Raw genomic sequence first — 24275 nt, forward strand, 5'->3', positions numbered from 1 at the left:
ATTTTAAAGTATTTATTTGAATTAACCCTTTAAGACCTGAAGGCTTTTTTAGAGTTTTTTTTTTTTTCTGAGCGACACACACAAAAGTACAGACTCATAACTCCCAAACTGTAGCAAATTTTAAGAAAATATAAATTACATTACATTTGGACATTTTCTTGCTGAGAAACAGCTGATAAATACAAAAAAATATATATTTTTTAAAAATAATTTTTCTTTTTTTTTAAATTTGACATGGAATAACTCAGGAACACAATAAGATCGCTAAAAAAATCTTTTTTGATGATACTCTCCTATATGTAAGCTGCATCTATTTCAAATTTCGTGGTGATAGCATAAAGAATAGTTTGAAAAATTGTTGTTCATTTTTTCCGCAGCCAGGTGGCGCCAACGGGCGGTAAACTCCGGTTTAGAGGTGCTTCTCAGCACTCGTTAGGAGTTTTTCAAAATGGTTAGATGCATTAAAAAGATGAGATTCTAAGCTTTAAAATTATATCTATTATGTGTTATTCCACATTGGAAAATGAACATGGATGGGTCCGGGAACATTGGATACACACTGCATCCCGGAGAGATGAGAGACATGTTTTTAGCCAAGTATGTTAAATCATTTCGTGAGTAATATCTTGTGATCAACGCAATATATTATATTGATTTTGGATTCATTTTAATTTTGAGAATCAGCTTTAAATATTGATGTGCAATTTTTTATGATCTGTGCATTTTTCATGAAGTTATGAGCATGTGAAATATACATACTTGTATTCAGTTAGCGGCTGTGCTATTTTTGTTGTAAACACATATTACTCAGACTCATTAGAGGGTGAAAACAACGCAACAGAAGCATGTTGGAGGCTTTATATGAAAGTTTAAAGTCTCTGGTTTTGTATGGAAAAAGAATTTTTGTGCTACCTATATGGATTCAATTTTTATTGGCTTTTAAAGAGAGACACGCAAATGGGAGCGTCGACGAGAGGAGTTGAGTAGTTCATTTCCAGCGAATTTAGTAAAACCATGTCAAATTTAATAGCCATTTAAATACCTTTACTCAATTATCTGGACTACGAAACTTTGGGAGATTATTTTTGAAAGTCTGTTCTTTGAAATTAGCTTAAAAAAAAAATCGATTTTTTCATTGTTTTTCCACATTATCGGCCCATATCTTAAAATAGAACGTTGCGACTTCCGACTCATTTCGCCAGAGCGGGTCACATATTATATTCATTCATTACACACAGACTGATATATTTCAAATGTTTATTTCTTTTAATTTTGATGATTATAACTGACAACTAAGGAAAATCCCAAATTCAGTATCTCAGAAAATTAGAATATTACTTAAGACCAATACAAAGAAAGGATTTTTAGAAATCTTGGCCAACTGAAAAGTATGAACATTTAAAGTGTGAGCATGTACAGCACTCAATACTTAGTTGGGGCTCCTTTTGCCTGAATTACTGCAGCAATGCGGCGTGGCATGGAGTCAATCAGTCTGTGGCACTGCTCAGGTGTTATGAGAGCCCAGGTTGCTCTGATAGTGGCCTTCAGCTCTTCTGCATTGTTGGGTCTGGCATATCGCATCTTCCTCTTCACAATACCCCATAGATTTTCTAGGTCAGGCGAGTTTGCTGGCCAATTAAGAACAGGGATACCATGGTCCTTAAACCAGGTACTGGTAGCTTTGGCACTTTGGCAAGTCCTGTTGGAAAATGAAATCTGCATCTCAATAAAGTTGGTCAGCAGTAGGAAGCATGAAGTGCTCTAAAACTTCCTGGTATACGGCTGCATTGACCTTTGACCTCAGAAAACACAGTGGACCAACACCAGCAGATGACATGGCACCCCAAACCATCACTGACTGTGGAAACTTTACACTGGACCTCAAGCAACCTGGATTGTGTGCCTCTCCTCTCTTCCTCCAGACTCTGGCACTCTGATTTCCAAAGGAAATGCAAAATTTACTTTCATCAGAGAACATAACTTTGGACCACTCAGCAGCAGTCCAGTCCTTTTTGTCTTTAGACGCTTCTGACGCTGTCTGTTGTTCAAGAGTGGCTTGACACAAGGAATGCGACAGCTGAAACCCATGTCTTGCATACGTCTGTGTGTAGTGGTTCTTGAAGCACTGACTCCAGCTGCAGTCCACTCTTTGTGAATCTCCCCCACATTTTTGAATGGGTTTTGTTTCACAATCCTGTCCAGGGTGCGGTTATCTCTATTGCTTGTACACTTTTTTCTACCACATCTTTTCCTTCCCTTCGCCTCTCTATTAATGTGCTTGGACACAGAGCTCTGTGAACAGCCAGCCTCATTTGCAATGACCTTTTGTGTCTTGCCCTCCTTGTGCAAGGTGTCAATGGTCATCTTTTGGACAACTGTCAAGTCAGCAGTCTTCCCCATTATTGTGTAGCCTACAGAACTAGACTGAGAGACCATTTAAAGGCCTTTGCAGGTGTTTTGAGTTAATTAGCTGATTAGAGTGTCTTCAATATTGAACCTTTTCACAATATTCTAATTTTCTGAGATACTGAATTTGGGATTTTCCTTAGTTGTCAGTTATAATCATCAAAATTAAAAGAAACAAACATTTGAAATATATCAGTCTGTGTGTAATGAATGAATATAATATACAAGTTTCACTTTTTGAAAGGAATTAGTGAAATAAATCAACTTTTTGATGATATTCTAATTATATGACCAGCACCTGTAGAACATTAGCCTGATGCTAAAGCTGAACATATTAAAAAAAACAAAAACAAAAAAAACAGTTAATTTACCCTTGGATTGCAACCACACAGTCATGGCAATAAAGCTCATTTGTATTTGATATGAGACAAATCATCAAGAGAGGTGAACGCATGAAAAATGCGTGGGCCATTCAGACCTTTTTGTAGCTCCATCCACATGTTATTTTTTTCCCAAACCTTCCCATGATGCCTCAGTCGTGGGATAATCGCAGTACTACTTGCCAATGATAATCTCTCTCAATCCCTCTAATTGACCCAATGCTGTCTGACTTGCTCTTCATCTCCCCACGCACACACACGCACGCACACACACACACACACACACACACACACACACACACACACACACACACACACACACACACACAATTTAGTTCATACACATGGAGTCATGCTGTCAAGCATAGACATGTGCATGGGAACATATTTGCACACAAACACACACACACACTTTAATTCCACACAGATTATTGACCTAGCAGCATTTGACAGCTTTGGTGACCACCGGAAATGGACGGAATGCAGAATACACTCATGTAAATGAGAGAACAAAATGAAAGAGTGCAGGAGAGGAGGATTGTTTTCCATAAGGGACAGGAACGAAGGATGAGAAATACGGAGAAAGGGAGGAGGCAAATAGAGTAGTGTAAACGTTCTGACCAAACACTCCCACCACGCAGAGATATAAATAGAAAAGAAGAGAGAGAGGGGGGAAGCAGAATAACAGATATAGAGTAAAATAAAGAAATAAAAAACCACCACTGGATTTTGTTCTTAGATACACTGACTCCAATTAGCATAATGAGCACAGAAATACAATAAAAGAAAGGGAAGACAAAGTGGAGGAGTGAAGAAAACAGATAAATGACAGTGAGAATGGAGGTTTATTGGAAGATATAGAGATGATATGAAACCATTTTGGAAGTGGGAAAATTTGCATAGCTATTTCTGTGCATTTCATCGGGGAGGAAGAGAAAGAAAGAGACAGAGAGAAATAGAAAGCAAAGAGAGAAAAGGAGAGAGGAATGAGAAAGAAAGAGTAACAGAGAGTGAAAAAGATTCGATGAGGAATAAAATAAAACCAGAAAGGTGTTAAAAACTAATTTAATGCCAACTAAAACAAACAGAAAGGAAAAGTGTGAAGTTCACAATGTACTTTACTCTTCTGTTATGCCTTTATTTGAGAACATTCATCCTCTTTGCTATAAAAAGTAACAGCCATTTAATGTTTGTCTTTCTCCAGGTTACATAATTGTTATAATAGGTGGCAACAAGTGACTGTTTTGTGCATTATAAGGTAGTAACTGCATCATTTAATTTAATGATTTGTTCACAACCTAAACAACTCTTTTGATCCTTAATTAAAATGTGTATTTTGACCAAAAAAAAAGAAAAAAATCAAAATATAAGTCCATCAACACCCCCAAATCTTGCACAGTCATTTATCTCTTTGTGAGTTCGACATTTCATTCGGTAACGTTATAGGCAATGTTCCCTCTAAGCTGCGCGCGTGCGCAGCCGCGCACTTCTGAAGCCGCGGTCGCGCAGAAAAAAAAAATTGCCGCGCAGAGAACAGACATGAAAATCATGTGTGGGGAGAAATAATTGCAGTGCTCTGGACAACCGCTATAGAGTTATTGTCGCTATAGAGTTTGAACCGGTGAATGCGGTTTACAGGTTCCATACAAGCGGCAACCTCCCCCTTTCTCTCGTGAAGCCAATACGGAAGTAACTTAAACTGCGATTCATCGACTGGCCGCTAGGGACAGGCTCCAAAAGAGAGCAGAATCTCATAGAGTCCCATGTTAAATTGGCCAAGTTTATAGCAGAAAAAAACATGTTTACAAGTTGGTTCAAATTGTGGTTTTGGTCTATACTGCTATTTTTGCCCTTCATGACAACTCTGAGGGGGGTGAATTTTTTTATAACTTATCCGTTTAAATTATATTAAGCCTTAAAGTTCTGCATAATTAAGGGCGTGGTCACTTGAGTGACAGGTAGATTGCGCTGCAGTCTGTGAGCCGTCATGTTACCTCAGCTGCCGCTGAATTTGGCATCTCAGCCGTATTTGTGCTCGATTATTTTATACAATTATAAAATATGGCTTGCTGCATAACATTCGAGACTGATGTGTGTCTGTGTAGATGTGCATGCATGGGGAAGAGACACAGAACACACGTTGTTGGATCGTGGCATTGGCTGAAAGTTTTGGTTGTGATATTTACTACAATGACAATGGCGGGAGGATATCAAAATCCGACAGCACTGCTTGGATATTATAACTAAAACTGCTGCACTATTTTGAAAAAAATATACTTTGGACACGGGCTCATTTGTTTGTTAGATACGATCGTATACAGTTTTACAACAAACGCTGCTCAGATTGCATCCTTTCTTGAAGAACGATGACAGAGAGCAGATCATTCAGAAGAAATGTGACATGTTTTTTTGTTTTGCAATGGACACTCATATTTTACCCAAGTGCCACGGATTGGATTCATCTCACGATCTCTATTTCATTATAAAGGTATGAAGTCCCATTTGATTTTCCATGTTGTTATTTGCACAACCAACACTACTGGTGTTGGAGGATCTATATCTTAAAAAACACCGTAGATTGACAGTAAACCTTTAGAACGTTCTGATGATAAAACTTATCTTCATTAATATTTTAGATTGTATCTAAGATAGATAGCTCCTTTGCTGCTAATATGGTCGCGTCGAGCTAGGCGGGCGTGGTTTCAGCAACCAGTCATATCAGCTCAAACCACCTCCCCGCCTCTTTGCTCATTTTCAGTTATCCGGGAGTGACGTGCTGTGACGCGCAGCTAAGATGGCCGCGGCCTCATTTACGCGTCAAAACTGCTGTTCAGAACTCTATGGGTGACGTCACGGACGCTACGTCCATATTTTTTTACAGTCTATAGTTCCATAGAAAGAGAACGATTGAGCGCGTGTGAGCTGGCTGGCCCTGAGCCAAATCAGTCGCGGTAAGAATACTGTAATGTTTGCGGACTAAATACCTCAACACGAGAGGCAACGCGAAACGAAAAGAAATGTGAAATAAAACGCCATGTTTTAATGAAAAGTGGTGGAAATAACGGATGATGGGCACAGAATGCTAACAAAACTCTGAGACATTTACAATCACACACCCACCACAGGTGTAGCTTGCAAACTCAAAATACATCAGTGATATACCACAGTTTAAATAGATTTTTGTGTTTGGTGGTGCTGTGGGTTTCAGGGATGTTTAGATAACTATAAAAGAGTTAACGTTCACTTTTCTTAAAAATATTTAGCTATCAGATCTGTTTAAATGCTTCAGTTTGTTTTCACTTTATAATATATTAAAACAAATGGAAGCATAATACTGTATAATACATAATATAATACTGTATATAAGTTTAAATACTTAAATATTATATTTTATTACATTATAATGTAAGCCTAATAAAAAAAACGATCTTACAAGGGTATTCTTTAGGGCTCCTTGCTACGAAAAATCTTGAAACCTCCTGGTATATAAAATCTGGGAAATTCATAAGCAATAAACATGTAATTTTGATGGTTTAACACTGTCTGTTGCTAATAATTGACTGTACAAAAACACATTATTGTTCCAAACCATCATTGTAACTGCTCATATTATTATAAAGAATTGAACTGTCCTGCAGGAGGAATGAAATTATTTTTTTAATAGAATTTCTTGGTAAAGACTGGTACAGTTAATACAGCAATGTGAAAAAATCTCAAGTAACCTAAAATTAACATAAATGCTTAATTTAGTGACTGAACTGCTTGTTTTCAAACATATTATTTAATATATCACTAGTTACATCAAGGGTCAAATAAAATAGGAACGGCACATTAAAGTTAAATGTTACAATTGCATAATAAAACCATTTTTTTTGTGTGTGTCTGTTTATATTCATTGTACAGGTCTGATATAAAGTATGTTTTTGCTCAAATTACCAAAATGTGCGCTCAACAGAGAAAAGTTTTGCTGATCGAGAAAAAAAAATTTGAGGGAACATTGGTTATAGGCAGTTTTGATTTATATGCTGTTGAATGTTTGGTGATCACATTAGCTTACTTGTGCATAAATAACTACTATCCGCACCTTCTGGTTTTTGCAGATCTTCTCCTTCTCCTGTTTTTGGATTCTGCAATGCGGTACTATTTTAGAAGGTCTGTAACAGCGCCTTCTACCGTAATAACAGTGAAAACATGGATTTCAGGAAAAACTTGTCCATGGTGGGGAAGCGCCATCATAAATGACAGAAAATCTTGTTAACAGCAGGGAAAGGGTTAAGAACTGTTCACTGAAAGGTTCTTTGGGGAACCCAAAGTGGTTCTTCTATGCCATCGCAGCAAAATCACCCCCTTTTAGACCCTTTATTTTTAAGAGTACAGATCTATTTTTTCTTACATTTTGTTCAACTGCAGGGCATGGCATGGAAAAATCCACCCGGTTCATATTCGTTCACTAATGAATTGCTCTTTCACAACCCACACTCGAATGCTATTTGCTCTCACATGAGTCATTGAACATGTTGTTCACTTAATGAACAGTTTGTTCACTTAAAGGTTCATTCAAAAGCTCTGATTAGTTCATAAACCAAACTACACTAATAGCACTGTGCTGGAAACCGCAGACAACACCTTGGCATCATGCCAGCATGTTGTGTACCTTATCTCATTTTCTTCAGAAAACATAAAAATGTATTTATCCTTAATACTTTCACTCAACAAAAGGCACATCCTGATTTACCGATTTAGACGTGTTCCTGGGTCAACATATTTTGTTGATCCTGGAACAACATTTCTGTCCGAACATTTAATCCTCACCACATCTCTACCCCTAAAACTAACCCTACCCATAAGTTATCCCTAAAATTAGAGGGAAATGATAGGTGAATAACTAACCTTGGTTCTAAGCCTAAACATGACATAAACTGTAAACCTTCCCTCAAACTGATTGGTTGATTGGAATGTTGTTCCAGGAACATGTTGTACTTAGTAAAATCAGGTTCTGCCAACAAATACAAACACATTCCAGCCATTCTTCCATTCAGTAATTTTACAGATATACAAAGCATGTCCTTGTTTAGTATTTAATGCCAGAGAAGCAGACAGAACTGTGTAATTAAAGCCTGAGGGAAATTATTTCTTTTCAAAGGGAAGGGAAGATCTATGTGTTAGATCAGGTACAGAGTCACAATTATAAAACATGAACTGAACAACCTAAATCCTAAACTTAAATACATAGACACTTACAAAGAAAAAAAAAAAAAAAAAAAAGAAAACAAGATCATGGGTTTGATTCCCAAGGAATACTTTATAAGTTGAATTAAAAAGATAAAATTGTCTGACAATTGCATAGATTAAATGTAAATGGAAAAGATGCAATCCACTACAAACATAGGGACTACTGCATGTAATGTTCAGAATAGGCTACTGAATACTGTGTATATACAATACAGCCTACTATTTTTAACCATAGTATGTGAAACAGAATGCATTATGCAATAAAAATGGTTAATAATTCTAATTCAGTTACTCTGAAAGTGGAAGGTGAAGTCGAGCACATGACATTGTCAGAGACTGTTGTTTACTGCACATTTTTGCAACTGTATTAGGTCTTTAGGGTATTCTAATATTAGCATACTGCAGAAGTAGTGTGGATGTATGCTATTCTAAACAAAAACCTAAGACAGTGCTGTTTAACCTCCTATTGTAACCTGTGCTTAGTATTGATCACAAATAGATTAAATGCTGGGAAAGCTGCATAATTAATAAGAGTGGAGCCACACGTGTACTGGGGAAGAGGACCTGAACTCTAGATAAGACCGTGTGCTCCATTAAAACACCATCAAACATGCATAACGCTCTCTGCCCTTGAGTCCGCTTCCATGAGCAGAACGACAGCTAAGATGATATAACATGTGAGAGGTTTCCTTTATCCGATGATATAATAAATTATAATATCTTTATAATTAGTGTTCCTTGTCCCAACATTGCTGTAAAGGAAAGAGTAGCGTTACGGAAGCAAAAATTAATTTTCAAAAATTCATTCATTTTCTACAAAGAGAGATTACTATAGTTTAAACTACATTTAAAACAATGTAACATTTTTTTAGGTTCATATTTAATATTCAGTTTACTGGTGGAAAAACTACATTAATTCTGAAAAGACCTCCATTAATCAGACGCTGAGGCCATGTATGCACTGAAGCTAAATTTGGTTTTCTTTAAGCGCTTAATACTGTTCTGTACACACACACAGTTCAGAAATTTACAGGACTGACAACAGCATTCTACAACCAAATTAACTTCCAAATAATTCAGGTAGTGACAACCGCATTTACAATACTCTATGCAGTTTATTTACGGAACCGAGGTATGAGCCTTCACATTTTGCCAGGTCTTGCTAGAAAACCAGAACAAGCCTATTATATAACTAAATAAATCCAAATGCTTTATATTGGAAATAAGACCAATATATTGTGACCCGCATCTGCCCACATGACTAACTCCATAAACTGGACTGCATTATGTGCCAAGCCCAAATGACATACAGTGAGTCTCAAACTCCATTGTTTCCTCCTTCTTATATAAATCTCATTTGTTTAAAAGACCTCCGAAGAACAGGCGAATCTCAACATAACACCGACTGTTACGTAAGGGTGTACGCCCCCAATTTGCATATGCCAGCCCATGTTTTAGGCATTACACAAGTGCAGCCAGTATTAACGTCTGGATGTGCACAGCTGAATCATCAGACTAGGTAAGCAAGCAAGAACAATAGCGAAAAATGGCAGATGGAGCGATAATAACTGACATGATCCATGATAACATGATATTTTTAGTGATATTTGTAAATTGTCTTTCTAAATGTTTCGTTAGCATGTTGCTAATGTACTGTTAAATGTGGTTAAAGTTACCATTGTTTCTTACTGTATTCACAGAGACAAGAGCCGTCGCTATTTTTATTTTTAAACAATTGCAGTCTGTATAATGCATAAACACAACTTCATTCTTTATAAATCTCTCCAACAATGTGTAATGGTAGCTTTAGCCACGGAGCAAAACCTCAAACTCATTCAGAATCAAATGTAAACATCCAAATAAATACAACACTCACATAATCCGACGCATTACACATGACGAACACTTTGTAAAGATCCATTTTGAGGGTTATATTAGCTGTGTGAACTTTGTTTATGCACTGTTTAAGGCAAGCGTGAGCTCCGGGGGCAGAGAGCGTGAGCATTTAAAGGGGCCGCAGCATGAATCGGCGCATTTCTTATTATGCCCCAAAATAGGCAGTTAAAAAAATGTATTTCAAAAATCTATGGGGTATTTTGAGCTGAAACTTCACAGACACATTCAGGGGACACCTTAGACTTATATTACATCTTGTAAAAAAACGTTCAATGGCACCTTTAAAAGCGCTCTTTGTGAAGAATCCGTTTAATCATAAACAAAACTCAACAGTTTCAATTCCTGAAACTTTAAAGTTAATATGTGGCCTGAGTCTCCCTACATTCTCAAACTACCTATGGCCATTCACAAAGAACAGGTTTTTGCATTTAAAAACACAAGATACAAGATGGTGAAATGAACAAAAAAAGGCAAGGTCACATTTTCTAGAAAGCTGAACATTATTTTACCTTGATGCGGCGTTCTAAAAATGCAGCGTTCAGACATGAGACGCTGCAAAAGATGTGAGACTAGCTCATGTTTACATGTCCCAAGGTCAAACATTTCTGTTATCACTATACTGTTATTACATTTTGTCTCTCACACATGAGCGCTGCAGTTTTAGAACACTGTCAAGTTAAAAGCTGTTCAGCTTTCAGTTTTTTGTCCATTTCACCACCCTGCATCTTGTGTTTTTAAATGCAAAAACCCGTTAGGTATTATTACAGCTAAGACTATGGGCCCTATAATACACCCGGCGCAATGCGACGCAAGGCGCAGCGCAAGTGTGTTTGCTAGTTTGCGTCCGGCGCCGTTTGCGTTTTCCTGTTCAGCGCCACGTCCTTAAATTAGTTAGCCAGTTAGTGCGCCCATGGGCGTGCTGGTCTAAAAAGAGGTGTGTTCAGGCGCATTGCCGGCGCATTGCTATTTTAAGGAGCTGAAAATAGACTGCGCCATAGACCAACTCAAACCTGGTCTAAAGTCAATGGCGCAATATTTTTTTGTTAGAGCGCGTTGGTAGAAACTGCGCCTCTGGGCGCGTCCACAGTGCGTGTTGACTTTGCTTATTACACACAGGGATGCGCATCACACAAACATGCCAAATATTAAAAACAAAAGGATTACAGTGTAAAAGAATATTATTGTGTAGGCTACATAAATATAAAAATGTAATGATGAATAGTCATTGCGTGTATTAGAATTAGGCTACCTATTTTCAATTCAGCCTATTACTACTTATAATGATGAACGAAATTGCCTAATTAATTGAACAATCGTGCCAATACACACACATATATATATTAACTGACTCATCGCCAACAAATTCCGCCATGTAAATAGCAGTCCACCATGGCGCGAGCGCATCTCGCTCTTAAAGGGAATGGGAGATGACACTCTGATTGGTTTATTGAACGTTACGCCCATTACTCATTAAGAGAATAGGGACAACCCATTTCAAAAATGCGCCCCGGCGCACGGACCGTTTTTCCGTCGTTAAAATAGCAAAAGTGGATTTGGACACGCCCTAAGTGCACCTGCGCCGTGCGCTTTACACTTTGCGTTTAGATCGTTAAAATAGGGCCCTATGTCTAAGGAAACTTAACATGTGCGTGCGTGCGTGCGTGCGTGCGTGCGTGCGTGTGTGTGTTAAAAGCGAATAATATATACTGTAGAACATGAAAAAATAATGGCTGGATGAAAAAGTTGGTGGTCATTGTTTGCCTTCAGAAGACATTAGTCTGTAAGATGTTGCATCAAATGCAATCATGCATGGCAAACCTGATGTTTGTGCATGTGGAATTAAAGGTCGTGATCAACCATGTCCTTGAGAGGAAACACAAGCTCTTATGTAACCACGTGTCAGTTTGTTTATATTTGTAATGCAAAAAAAAAAAAAAAAAAAGACATGGAGGGCAGAGGAGGGTAAAGAATAGAGTGGTGAGGGAGATAAAGAGATAGCCCTACTCTGCCAGGCATTATCAGTCAATGTAGGTTGGCTTTTATGTTCCATCTCAATGCACTGGAGCCCCTTTACTCAAGACAAGCCTAAAGGCTTCAGTTTTCAAAGAGATGTTATGACTTCTACCTATTAACTACTGAGGGAGAGAGAGAGAGAGAGAAAGTGATGAAGGAATGTTGCTAGATAAATCAATTATTCAGTACAAGTCAAGGGCCCTGTGATATACAGTAAGTGCTTCTTCAGATCACGCATAAGATATTCACCACCCCCCACACAAACATGCGCAGGCAAGTAAACAACAACAAACGAATCCTCTTACCGTTATCTAAGAGCTTGTCCTGCCGCTAAATATTTTTAAAGTTGACATGAAACAGAAGTTGCGATAGACTTTCTTCCCAATTGTGACATATTGTATATCCGAGTGAAACAGCTTCTCAAACAAGAAAAAATATAGGGCGGGACTTGATTTTGTCCATCGGGAATTGGTTGGGTTGTTGGATCACTGTGGTTTTTCTATAGCTGTGATCTCATGTGAGTGACAGGTTGTCCTGTTCTCATGCCAGTGAACACATAGAGAAGAGATGTCACTGCAAGAGGTGGGGAAGTTATTTTGATTAAAGATTAAAAGTTACATGAACATTTAAAAAATAATGATGTGCACAGATAAATCATTTATAATACTGTAATATTCCATACAAAAATAAGAATGGTCAATTTTGATTTCATGGTGACTTTAAAGGATTAAGTGATAATTTGCCAGTGTAATTTTATGGTCAATAAGTTCTAAAAAAATAAAAATAAAAAATAAATTCTTACATTTTAGACATAATATTGCCAGTTACCTTTGCTCCACCAACGGAAATAGTTCAGAACTTTCACAGCGTATCCAAACAACCATGATTCTGTGTTTTTGAATGAATTGCTTGAGTGAATGATTCAATGACTCACGTATAAAACACTTTAGTTCCTGAATGATTTAGCTTTTTTGAATGCATCTCTTGAATTAATCAGTTTACTGACTCACTCATACTGTAACACTATCACTTGTCTCCACCTATAATCTAACAATGTAACCTGCAAAAAAGATTAATTGAAAAATCTTTACTTAAATGTAACCTGTAATACTTTGATTGTTGCGATCCTATCAGACTTATGATAGCAACCTGATTGTAACAAAGCACTGTTCGCCAGAGGAGAACTGGCCCCCCGACTAAGCCTGGTTTCTCCCAAGGTTTTTTTTTTCTCCATTTTAACACCTATTTGCCACTTGTTTGCCACCTGATGTCACCTGATGGAGTTTGGGTTCCTTGCCGCTGTCGCCTTTGGCTTGCTTAGTTGGGGACACTTGACATTTGATATTCAATAGTATTCTTGACATTTATTCAACAGTGCTTCTGATCTGCCTGCATTGACACTATTATGTAAGAGCTGTTGTGCAGCCAAATGATGTACCAGTTATCAATGTAAAGCTGCTTTGACACAATCTGCATTGTAAAAAGCGCTATATAAATAAAGGTGACTTGACTTGACTTAAAAAAGTCCCAATGCTGTTGAACTAATGTTGACTTCACATGCTATCGAAAATGTCCTACTTGCCACTTCTGAAGTCGTGATTACAAGCTTGTCGCATTGAAATGCTTTTTTGTTCGAAAGAATGTGAATCATGGACACCAGGTTTATTATTGCCAATTTCTTGGGGAAATCTTATTAACGTGAGCATTCATTGACAACAATGTAAACATTCACTACACTATCTAGATTTTTTTTCCAGTCAAATACATGATATTTTTGCTGTGTATAAAACATACAATATGCTTCAAATGGTTATGTAAATATGCACTACAAGGCGATGCAACTGTTGTGGAAAAAACTAATAAAGAATACCAGTCACAGCAGCAAGTTTATGCTACGCCCAACTCGGAAACTAGGGTATCAAAATTACTTCCGAGTTTCACAGTAGTAAATATGACTTGAGAAGGTGTTCATGTCCAGCTTCCAACTAGGAAACTGATATTGTATAAATATCAGCAGTCTTGACTATGATTTAATGAAGAATGGAAATCGAAAAGAAAGAGATTAATTAAGCTCAACCATTATGTAATGTCTTATTTTTATACAGTCATTAATAGGAATCTAAAAGTATAAATATTCTAGTACAAAAAATATATATATATTTCATCAAGTGTCATCCAAAAGAATTATAGAACCAAACATTCACACATGAATGTATCTAAATGTGTTTGTTTTAACTACAAAACGTATGAATCGCAAATATTGCTATTGAAACATCAGTTGGTCAAGGCTGTATAATGGTTGTCTAAAATATTTATTTACAGATATTAATCCAACCTAAAGCTGGCTGCTCATAAAAATAAAGGTTCCAAAGGGTTTTGTTTTTTTGTTTTTTTTGGTTCCACAAAGATCCATTCAGTAAACATTTGTTAAAATTCACATAAAGGACATTTTAATAATCCGAAGAACCTTTTTTCCGCTATAAAGAACCTTTTGTGAAATGTAAAGGTTGGATGTTAAAAATTCTTCATGAAACCATTGATGCCAATAAAGAACCTTTTATTTTAAAGAGTGTCCAGCTAATTTTAAATCAGGCCTTGCTGATAAATATCACTACTTGCTCTGATTGGCATCTGACTTGTTGCAGCTTTCAATGAGGGGCCCTTGAGCTCCAGAACGAGTCCCACAGACACGGAGGAGTTTATTTTTAGCTGAGACCACCCTGTGCACATTCTCCCCTGAGACGGAGAGACGAAAGAAAGGCCCCGCAATCAGCTCACACACCTGCTGCTCCTCGATCCTCGCCGTCAGCCTCTGTACTGTAAATGATACACTACACTCATCTTCTTTCCGCAGAGACAAACTCACACACACACAAAAATAAAGCTGAAAGTAACACATAATCTCTCCATCTTCCGTTATCTATGTCTCTCTCCTTTATTCCTCCTGATACCTGCGCCAACTCCATCTGCCTTTCCCGCTCAATATCTTTTGCTGTCAATCTCTCCCTTCCCATACTTGCTTCTTGTCCTCCCACGCCTGATGTCAGATACCATATCTCTCCGTCTTCCCCTTTTCATCCTTCTCCAGTAGTTTCCCTTTGTATTGCTTTTCCTAAAAACAACCTCTCTGTCTTCTTTTCCTGTTACCACTTGAAAGCAAAAAGCTGAATGTGTGTTGCCTTGTTACATCCTGTCTCTTATATAATCCCTCTGATCAACCACAAGCCACGATCATCCAGGACAGTTACATATATATCAAAATAAAGCAAAAATCTCCTTTCTGAGAAATGCACATATAGGTAAAATCAGTTTCCCAAAATCCCCTAAACCAATGACAGTAGCTGAGCATTTTCATCCCAAATGGCTTTCACAACCTGTAAAATCCCCTTACGAAACATTCGCTCTGTTATATAGCGCAAGTCTATTTCACTCTGCCTGTGTCTTTCAGGATTAGACAAAATTAATCGACATGGAAAGCCTCTAAATCCTAGTGGTGGACTTTACTGGTCTTAACTGATCACTGATTGATTGGACTGAGAGATGTCTGGCATTGTTTTGCCAGCCTAAGTGAGAGACTGATTGAAAAGTTGGACAGAAAACAGAGAAAACATCTCACAAGGTGAAGATTCAAAGGCACACCGATGGGGACAAAGGGACAAAGGCTAGAAAAGAGGATTGATTTCAAAGCTTTCTCTCCTCTTTCAGGAAATTCAAACATTCGGATGCCTCTGCGTGCCCCTGCCTCCGGAGAAATGCCTCGTCCATGATTCCACACAAAGGGAGTAATGACCTTTTCAGAGAGGATCCATCTTGACGGTCCTCTGCTCTTGTAATAGTGGACTAGCGTGTCTACAGTAACCCTTGATAGTCAGCAGGAGGGGCGTTAAGGTGCCGAGATGCTATTTGTGGCTGTGTGTCTCTGTGAGGAAAGGAGAAAACGCATGCTTCTGTGTGCTTTATGGAGCTGGTGCATCTGTGAGTGGGTGGACGGCAGCTCCATATGCATGTCTGGGTAGGGTGGTAGGTCTGCTAGGGGAGCACAACTATTTATTACATTGTGTGTGCGAGTGTGTGAATGACTGTGTGTTGCTGCAGGGAACAGTGGGGGGCAGTGAAAGCAATTGTTCTGGGCAGTGTACCTTGTTTGTATGCACAAATGACTCCTTCATCCATTTGTGCTTGCTTGTAATCCTCCTCTTTTAGAGATCCTGATATATCTGTACTAAATGAGTTATTGGCTGATATTGGACTGTTTTTATTAATTGTATCTGTATTATATTTTACAGTTAGATTACCTGTGCCATCATAACACTCACTTAAAAGTACCCTGTAGTAACACTAATTGTTGGTTTTAACACTAACATTTGTTTTAGTGTTGTAATTCACGTTTTGTCCCGCAAAAGCCCACAGGTAAAAGTATACATAGATTTTGTCAGTATGTCCATGAAATAGTTTCAAGTTACGAGTCGCCTACACATCCCAGCATAAACGCTCCTGATAAATTTTTTGTTGTTAAAGCATTACATTACACTTTATAAACACAAAAAAATCTGTCAGTTCTGTTCTAATCAATGAAACTCTCTACACTGCACAATGAATCATTTATTTACATTGTGTCTACACTTCGTTTGTTATGAGATGATTTGCGAGCGTACAGATCTCAGCACTGAACAAAAACTTTGGCTTTCTGACTGGTGAGTGGATTCTAACTTAAAGGTGCTAAAGAGGATCTTTTCGTCGACTGAGAAACCAAAGACTGTTACTGAGTTTTTGAAACGAGTGCATGCGTAAGAATTTCGAGGGAACGCCTCCCAAAACTCGTGCACAAGTATTGGAACACGAGTGTTTGTTTACCACCGGCATTCGCTGTGTCGTGTTAGTGGATTCGTTATGTCGGACTCACCGCAGGTAACTCATAATCTGCAGTTGTTACTCCTGTCTCCTGACAAAAACATTGAATGTGGTGCCTGTGGAGTGTGGAAAGTTACTGGAGCGCGCAGCCACGCTCGTCTCTCACAAGGAATGTCATAGCAGTGATTGACAAGCCAGAGGGCCAATCCGCCCAGGTCTCTCACAAGGAACGTCACGGCAGTGATTGACAAGCCAGAGGGCCAATCGTTTATGCGATGATCGCGTAAATGATTGGCTGATGTTTTTAAGGCCCTACCTCGTGCACAGATGATGTATATTAATATTATTCCTTTCAGTGCACCTAATAAATAGTCTTTTATCAGTTAGTAAAGACAGTTTCAAGTAATATTGCAAAAATGTATAAAACAAAACATCCTCTTTAGCACCTTTAAACACTTCTAACTGGGCATTGCGTTAAATCAACAGATATGTTTGGGATTGTCTACATTGCTCAATGCTGCAAAAACATGTTGTAAATAGAAACCTTTGATGCTCTCCGTCAAATGTTGCATACACAGATATGCACTGGATCACTTGCCGAATCTGTTTTGCCAATATGCTATTATATTATGGAGAAAACTGATCCTTAACCAGCAGTTATGGGCAGCTTTTCCCTCTCAAAGCAATTAGAAGCAGCGGCAAACAGGGAATGGCTAATTTTTATGCGTACACAAGGGTCCATGTACAGTGAGCAATGAGCCTCCCGATGTACACGTGCCGCCCAATTTTTGTAACTGTGCGTACTTTGTACGTGCAAGGTCGCACATATGCATTGAATTTGTTTTGCGCTAACCAGTTGTTCCACAAGGTGGCAGCACTGCCCCGGGCCATTGTTTCACAGTAGAAAACTAAAGAGACAGAACAACAACAGACGCCCACAATTGAAAGTGCTTGTGTGAGAGGGTTATGAGATAGCAGAAACTAAAAGGTCATAACTTCTGAAGAAAAATAGCAGACACTTGACAAAGATGAAACTTTCTAGAGTGCATGTGTCGAATGCCTGTGTTCGCACACACTGTCAAATGTACAGAGTATACTTTGAGAGGCTATGCATTCGTTCGCATAAAAAATGACGTATATTTTGGGCTTAAGCCTTGCCCAGACTTACACACGCTCCGATTATTCTTGCGATTGTTAATCATGTTTATTTTATTTTAGTTGTACTTTTTGCTTTTGTGCAATAAATGTAGAACATTTTATTTATTTTTAGTCCCACGATTAATTTTGTTCTCCTGCAACCTTCATTCACATAAGTGTCTTACCGCCCTTACTTGCCCATCAAATCTTGTCCCGCGCTGCACTCCATTGTATGTATATACACCAATCAGGCATAACGTTATGACCACTGGCAGGTGAAGTGAATAACACTGATTATCTCTTCATCACAGCACCTGTTAGTGGGTGGGATGTATTAGGCAGCAAGTGAACATTTTGTCCTCAGAGTTGATGTGTTAGAAGCAGGAAAAACGGGCAAGCTTAAGGATTGGAGTGAGTTTGACAAGGGCCAAATTGTGATGGCTAGATGACTGGGTCAAAGCATCTCCAAAACTGCAGCTCTCGTGGGGTGTTCCTGGTCTGCAGTGGTCAGTATCTATCAAAAGTGGTCCAAGGAAGGAACAGTGGTGAATCGGCGACAGGGTCATGGGCGGCCAAGGTTCATTGATGCACATGGGGAGCGAAGGCTGGCCCATGTGGTCTGATCAAACAGATGAGCTACTGTAGCTCAAATTGCTCAAGAAGTTAATCCTTGTTTCTGATAGAAAGGTGTCAGAATACACAGTGCATCACAGTTTGTTGTGTATGGGGCTGCATAGACACAGACCAGTCAGGGTGCCCATGCTGACCCCTGTCCACTGCCGAAGGTGCCAACAGTGGGCACATGGGCATCAGAACTGGACCATGCAGCAATAGAAGAAGGTGGCCTGGTTTGATAAACCACATTTTCTTTTATATCACGTGCGTGTGCGTTGCTTACCTGGGGAACACATGGCACCAGGATGCACTATGGGAAGAAGGCAAGCCGGCGGAGGCAGTGTGATGCTTTGGGCAGTGTTCTGCTGGGAAACCTTGAGTCCTGCCATCCATGTGGATGTTACTTTGACACATACCACCTACCTAAGCAGGTACCACCTACCTTTTGCAGACCATGTACACCCTTTCATGGAAACGGTATTCCCTGGTGGCTGTGGCCTCTTTCAGCAGGATAATGCACCCTGCCACAAAGCAAAAATGGTTCAGGAATGGTTTGAGGAGCACAACAAAGAGTTTGAGGTGTTGACTTGGCCTCCAAATTCCCCAGATCTCAATCCAATCGAGCATCTGTAGGATGTGCTGAACAAAAGTCAGAGCCATGGAGGCCCCAACTTGCAACTTACAGGACTTAAAGGATTTGCTGCTAACATCTTGGTGCCAGATACCACAGCACACCTTCAGGGGTCTAGTGAAATCCATGCCTCAAGGGGTCAGGGCTGTTTTGGCAGCAAAAGGGGGGCCAACACAGGAAGGTGGTCATAATGTTATGCCTGATTGGTGTATATAGACACCATGGTCTGTCTGAATACTCAATTCTATAGACAGACCAATGTCCATAGATAGATGTCATCAACTAACATTCACTCATTTGGCTTATTGGCTTCAGGTATTGATATAAGGCAGAATTTTAATATTAGTGCAAATATGTCAGATTATACATATTTATATGAAGAATGTCTACATACATGCATGATACAAAATGTGCAAACTCTATGCATGTTTGATGCTAAGCAAACAGTTGCCTCTCTGAGGAATGCTTATTGAATAACACAGTAAAAAACCTGTTTTAATAATGCCTTTGGCTTGCTGTCTCTGGCCAGCTATACGCACAAGTCTGTTGATAATGGGTCTACGGGGACAGGTTAGAATCAATAGAGAACACGCACCATTTCTCATCTGCTGCTAACAGCTGGCAGGTCGGTCCTGCTACATTAAAAGACTACAGACGAAGGAGATTTTTCTGTTACTTGAAAATATGATACATTCACTTTGTTTGATCCAAGTACAGTAGCAATTTTTCATAATTAGTGACACATGGCTGATAAAGCTTCACTCATAGATCTTCAGGCCTTTTGCCATGTCTGTCAGACCATCTGGATAGAGAAGGAGTGATTGATAATGTAGTTGTAATATTATTATGTTAAATTATTGAGCATCTACTGCATTTATTTGCCATATGCATGTTCTGGGTGTGAAATAAGCACATTATATCATCATTACTGTCAATTAACGGTGTGTTGCATCTTTACTGAGATACTGTACAGCATTTCACATTGAACACATCAGCATTAATTCATGAGGCCCTGCGACTATACTGCACAAGCTGATACTACATTTAGTACTCCGTCTACATTCTTCCAATTTATGTATCTTGCTTAATTCAGGGCGGTGTGTATCGCTGTTCCAAGGCTTACACTGACTTAAAATTCAGAACCACAGACTGATTAAAACTCAGAGAAGCGAGGCCAAACAGTACACTGCAGCCAGCCAACTTAGTTATGGGTGAAGCAGGCCAAAAGAAAGTTCTCTTTCAGTTTAATCAAAAGACTACAACAAGGCTCTGCTACTTTGTGATTCTTAAACAGCAGCTTGCAATCTTTTTCTCTGCTGCTGCCTCATGACCACATGCACTCGCTTGTAAACAAAAGGAAAAGCACTGACCTCGCACTGAACACTTTCAATCATGTTCGTCAGAGGATAAATGAGCCCTGCCGGTGTCGGTAGCACCAGCTCTGGTTCACTGCAGCACTGTGTTATTCTGTTCCCCTTTTCCAGGCATTTCCTTTCCCTTTCACTTCGGCAGTAGTATGGATTACACACCACCCCAAATTATTTATTATTCAGCTTCTCACTCACCTGGACCCTGTTGAGACCAGGCCACTGTGCCATTGTGTGTGTGAGGGGACATTGAATTACCCTTAATGAAAGAACCTAATCTATACCAATTGATTTGGTGTGAATAGCTGAAGAATGGTGTTTGGTTTCCATATACCAGTAACTGAGGGCACCATGGCTCTGACATCCACTTTGATGAAATTTAATGGACACAAACTAAAGAGGTTTTGATTATCAATATTGCTATGAAAAAAGAAAAAAACTAAATCTGAAGAAACACTCACAAAAGAACCTCTGTTATAACCAGTAACTAGATATGGTTTAACTCTTAAAGAAAGAGTTTACATAAAATGAAATATTCATAAATGGTGTCGTGAACCAACAGTTTTTGCCATCGCTGATGTCAAACTGAGTTATGACCAAAATTAGGTCTTTTAGACCAGGACCCTCAAATGTGACCATCCTCATGCGAGGGACCCCATCCTAAAATTTGAAATGTAGCTACTGTATGTATTTTCATGTATACAGACTCAATTTATACTGAAAAAAAGTATATTTTAATATGTGGAAAATATTAAGTGCAAAATATTTAAAATTCTATTACATTACATTATTCCATTTTTTTCTACTGACCTGACTGTAGTTGTCACATTCCCAGTCATTCCCGGACTACATTTCCCACAATCCTCCCTGGAAATCACCTGCACTTACTTCACCAATCAGTAATCACCACACTCAGCTGCAGCACATTATGTGGACTATTTAAGCCACTCACATCCTGTCATACTTTGCGAGGTCTTGTTTACTCTGTAGCAATTCTAAGCATTATTTACCCTGCCTGTTTCTGATCCTGTTTGTTCCCGTGTACGATACTCTGCTGCCTGCCCTTTGGACTGTTGATTGTTTCCTGGATTTGTGATTGTTATCTGCCAGCCCTGACCCAGTGCCTGTATCCTGACCACGATTCTGCCTGCTCTCTGCCGTACCTGTTTGCCACTGTTTGACCCCTGCCTGTCTTACTACAAACTCTGTTTAATAAAAGCCTGCAGATGGATCTTACCTTGAGTCCCGCCTCGTTACAGTAGTACTGCACTGATAGATGTATTATTTAAATCTATTTTCATTATTTATTTTTGTATTGTTTTGATCCATTTTAATATTTATTTAATCACTGTTTTATTTATTTAGTTAGGTCTTTTTTACTATCTAAAAAAAAAAAAAGAAATAACCTTCTACAAAACATATTTCTTTTTTGGCCGTTATTTGATTCTGTTGTATGTAAAACAGCAGCATAGATATTCTTCATCTCATTTTGTGTTCCAAATAAAAAAATAAAAAAAATAAAGTCGTTTAATTTTGGAATGACATGAGGGTGAGTAAATCAGGACAGAATTTTCATTTTTGAATGTTGATCTCAAATCCAGTCAGTAAACTAATGAAGAAATCAGACAAGACACAAAAACAAATAATAAAGAAGTAATACTATTATTTAGAAAATGGCTTAAAATCCAACCAGGACTACCTGATGACTCACACACATGGTTTTAATATTCATATTATGCCATTTTCTGCACCCTTCAGAAACGATACAGTTGTCTCAAAACATCAGGAAAGCATAGCGCTCATTATCATCAGAGAACAATGAACAAATCTAGTTTTTACATGTTAGATCAAAGCTCTGGGGAAGTGCACCGGACTGATCCCCAGAGTACAACCAATCATTTGTCAAAGTGAGAACAGGATTTAATCCACACAATTATTTCAAAGCTGACATAAACTAATGATTGAACCCTTTAAATGCCAAACCTTCCATGCAGTGAGTGAGAAGGATTCTCACAGCTAGAAGCCATCATACAGCAAGGTTCAAAACTCATCAGCTTGAAACCCTCTGACTCACAAACATGAGTCAACAGCTTGATGCCAGCCGTTCATTATATTAAATAATGCTTGAGGTCCAAATTAAATCTGCAAATCACCCCAATCATTGAAAGATAAACAAATTTGATTTTAATGTCGTAAAACGTTCAAAGCATTAGGTGTGCTCAGACTCTCCAAACCAAGAGGATATGAAAACAAGAAAAATGGAAAAATAAATCAAATCTGAGAATAAGCCTCTTATCTTCAGAGACTCGCGCGCAATGCTCTCTAAATTTACGCGACCTCACTCGACCTAGTCGTGCAGTTGTTTCTGCACAACTTGTCATCCCTCTACTCTGACTCTCCGTGTTTTTCCTCTTCACTAAAAGAGCGTTTCATTTCATTTGAAGAGGTTTTTCGCCCATGAGTATTACACCAGACTAAATTGCAGGGGCACTCAGTGGATTTGAAGCGCGCGCGAGAAGCATATTTGTATTAGTGGAGAGTGGAGAGTCCGTCATTATCACTGCCCGAACTGTAATCGTACATTATATGTAATAATACGCATCATATATGGCACATTAAGACACAACTAAGAGGACAAGATGATTGACACCGCGACCTCTCGCGCTCTGAGGACGCGCGAGCTACAGTTCGAGTGAAATTATGTAACTATCATCAACTCAGTCTCTTACACAGCGAATGGTCGTATTTGAAGCCACAATGATTATACATACCAGCATATTTGGAATATAATTTTTCAAATTTATTAGCGTCATTCCATTGTATTGTATTAAACGTTTTTGTGATTCGTAGGCTACTTGACACTTGAAGATGCCACAGCGTTTATTTTTCTATTTTTAAAAAGGCAGCCGTTAAGAATAAAGGTGATATGAGCGATTCCTCACCTGCATTATGTTCTTGTGATGAATCCTCCTCAAGCGCTGAGGAGAAATGTCTTTCTTGCACTCGCGACAGGAGCAGCAGCTTCACCGCGCAGATCTGTCAAGTGGAATGTGAGGGAATGCCCAAGCCTCTCTCTCCTCTCCTGTGAGTGTTCGCGCGCGCGTGTGTCAAAGAGAGTGCGCGCCAACACAGACTGGATGAAATGTGTGTCTGAGGCTTTATCCATTTTAAAGTCATTTATTATCTTGGCAGATTAAAAAGAAGCAAATAAACCTCCGCTGGTAGATGTGATGCAATGTCGAGACTGTAAAGTAGCAATAAAACGAACTCTGAAGTTAAAAGAGCTGGTATTCCCACCTTCTGTTTTATGGGAAAACTCCATTCGTTTTCCTGTAGATATATCAGCTTGGTATTAGCAACGCCAATGTCATGGTTTCGACTCTCAGGAGGAATTGAAACGACGTTTATCTTATGCGATGTAAGTTGGTTGGTTAAAGCATGCACCATGAAATCAAAATTGATCGGCTAACTGTTTTGGAATATTGCGGTATTTATTATAAATGATTTTGTCCTTGCACATATTTTTATTTTATTTTATTAATTTGCCTTTGTAATCCTAAATCAAAATAACTTCCCCTCCTTCTTGCAGCGGCATCTCTTCTCTGATGACGTGTTTATGGGTGTGAGGGCGGGGCAACCTGTCATGTGCATGACAGCAATAGCAAACCACAACAATCCAACAACCCAATCAATTCCCGTTCACATTCCAGGATTATTCTCCTTATAGTGAACTTCAGTGGCCTCCAA

General features: G+C 38.7%; 1 protein-coding gene across 5 annotated transcripts in view; it reads right to left on the reverse strand.

Moving 5' to 3' along the window:
* The window catches only part of kcnip3a (Kv channel interacting protein 3a, calsenilin), a 91831-nt gene extending 68091 nt beyond the window's left edge, over positions 1-23740 (reverse strand). The window contains exon 1 of one of the 5 annotated variants that reach the window (XM_048210051.1): positions 23471-23740. In XM_048210051.1, the coding sequence (XP_048066008.1) occupies positions 23471-23476 (6 nt within the window). In that variant the 5' untranslated portion in view covers positions 23477-23740. The remainder of the gene's footprint in view (positions 1-23470) is intronic. The other 4 variants (XM_048210047.1, XM_048210048.1, XM_048210050.1 and 1 more) reach the window with 4 other exon arrangements.
* Positions 23741-24275: the final 535 nt, after the last annotated feature.

Source organism: Megalobrama amblycephala, linkage group LG12 (genome assembly GCF_018812025.1).
Source record: "Megalobrama amblycephala isolate DHTTF-2021 linkage group LG12, ASM1881202v1, whole genome shotgun sequence".
Taxonomy (NCBI): Eukaryota; Metazoa; Chordata; class Actinopteri; order Cypriniformes; family Xenocyprididae; genus Megalobrama; species Megalobrama amblycephala.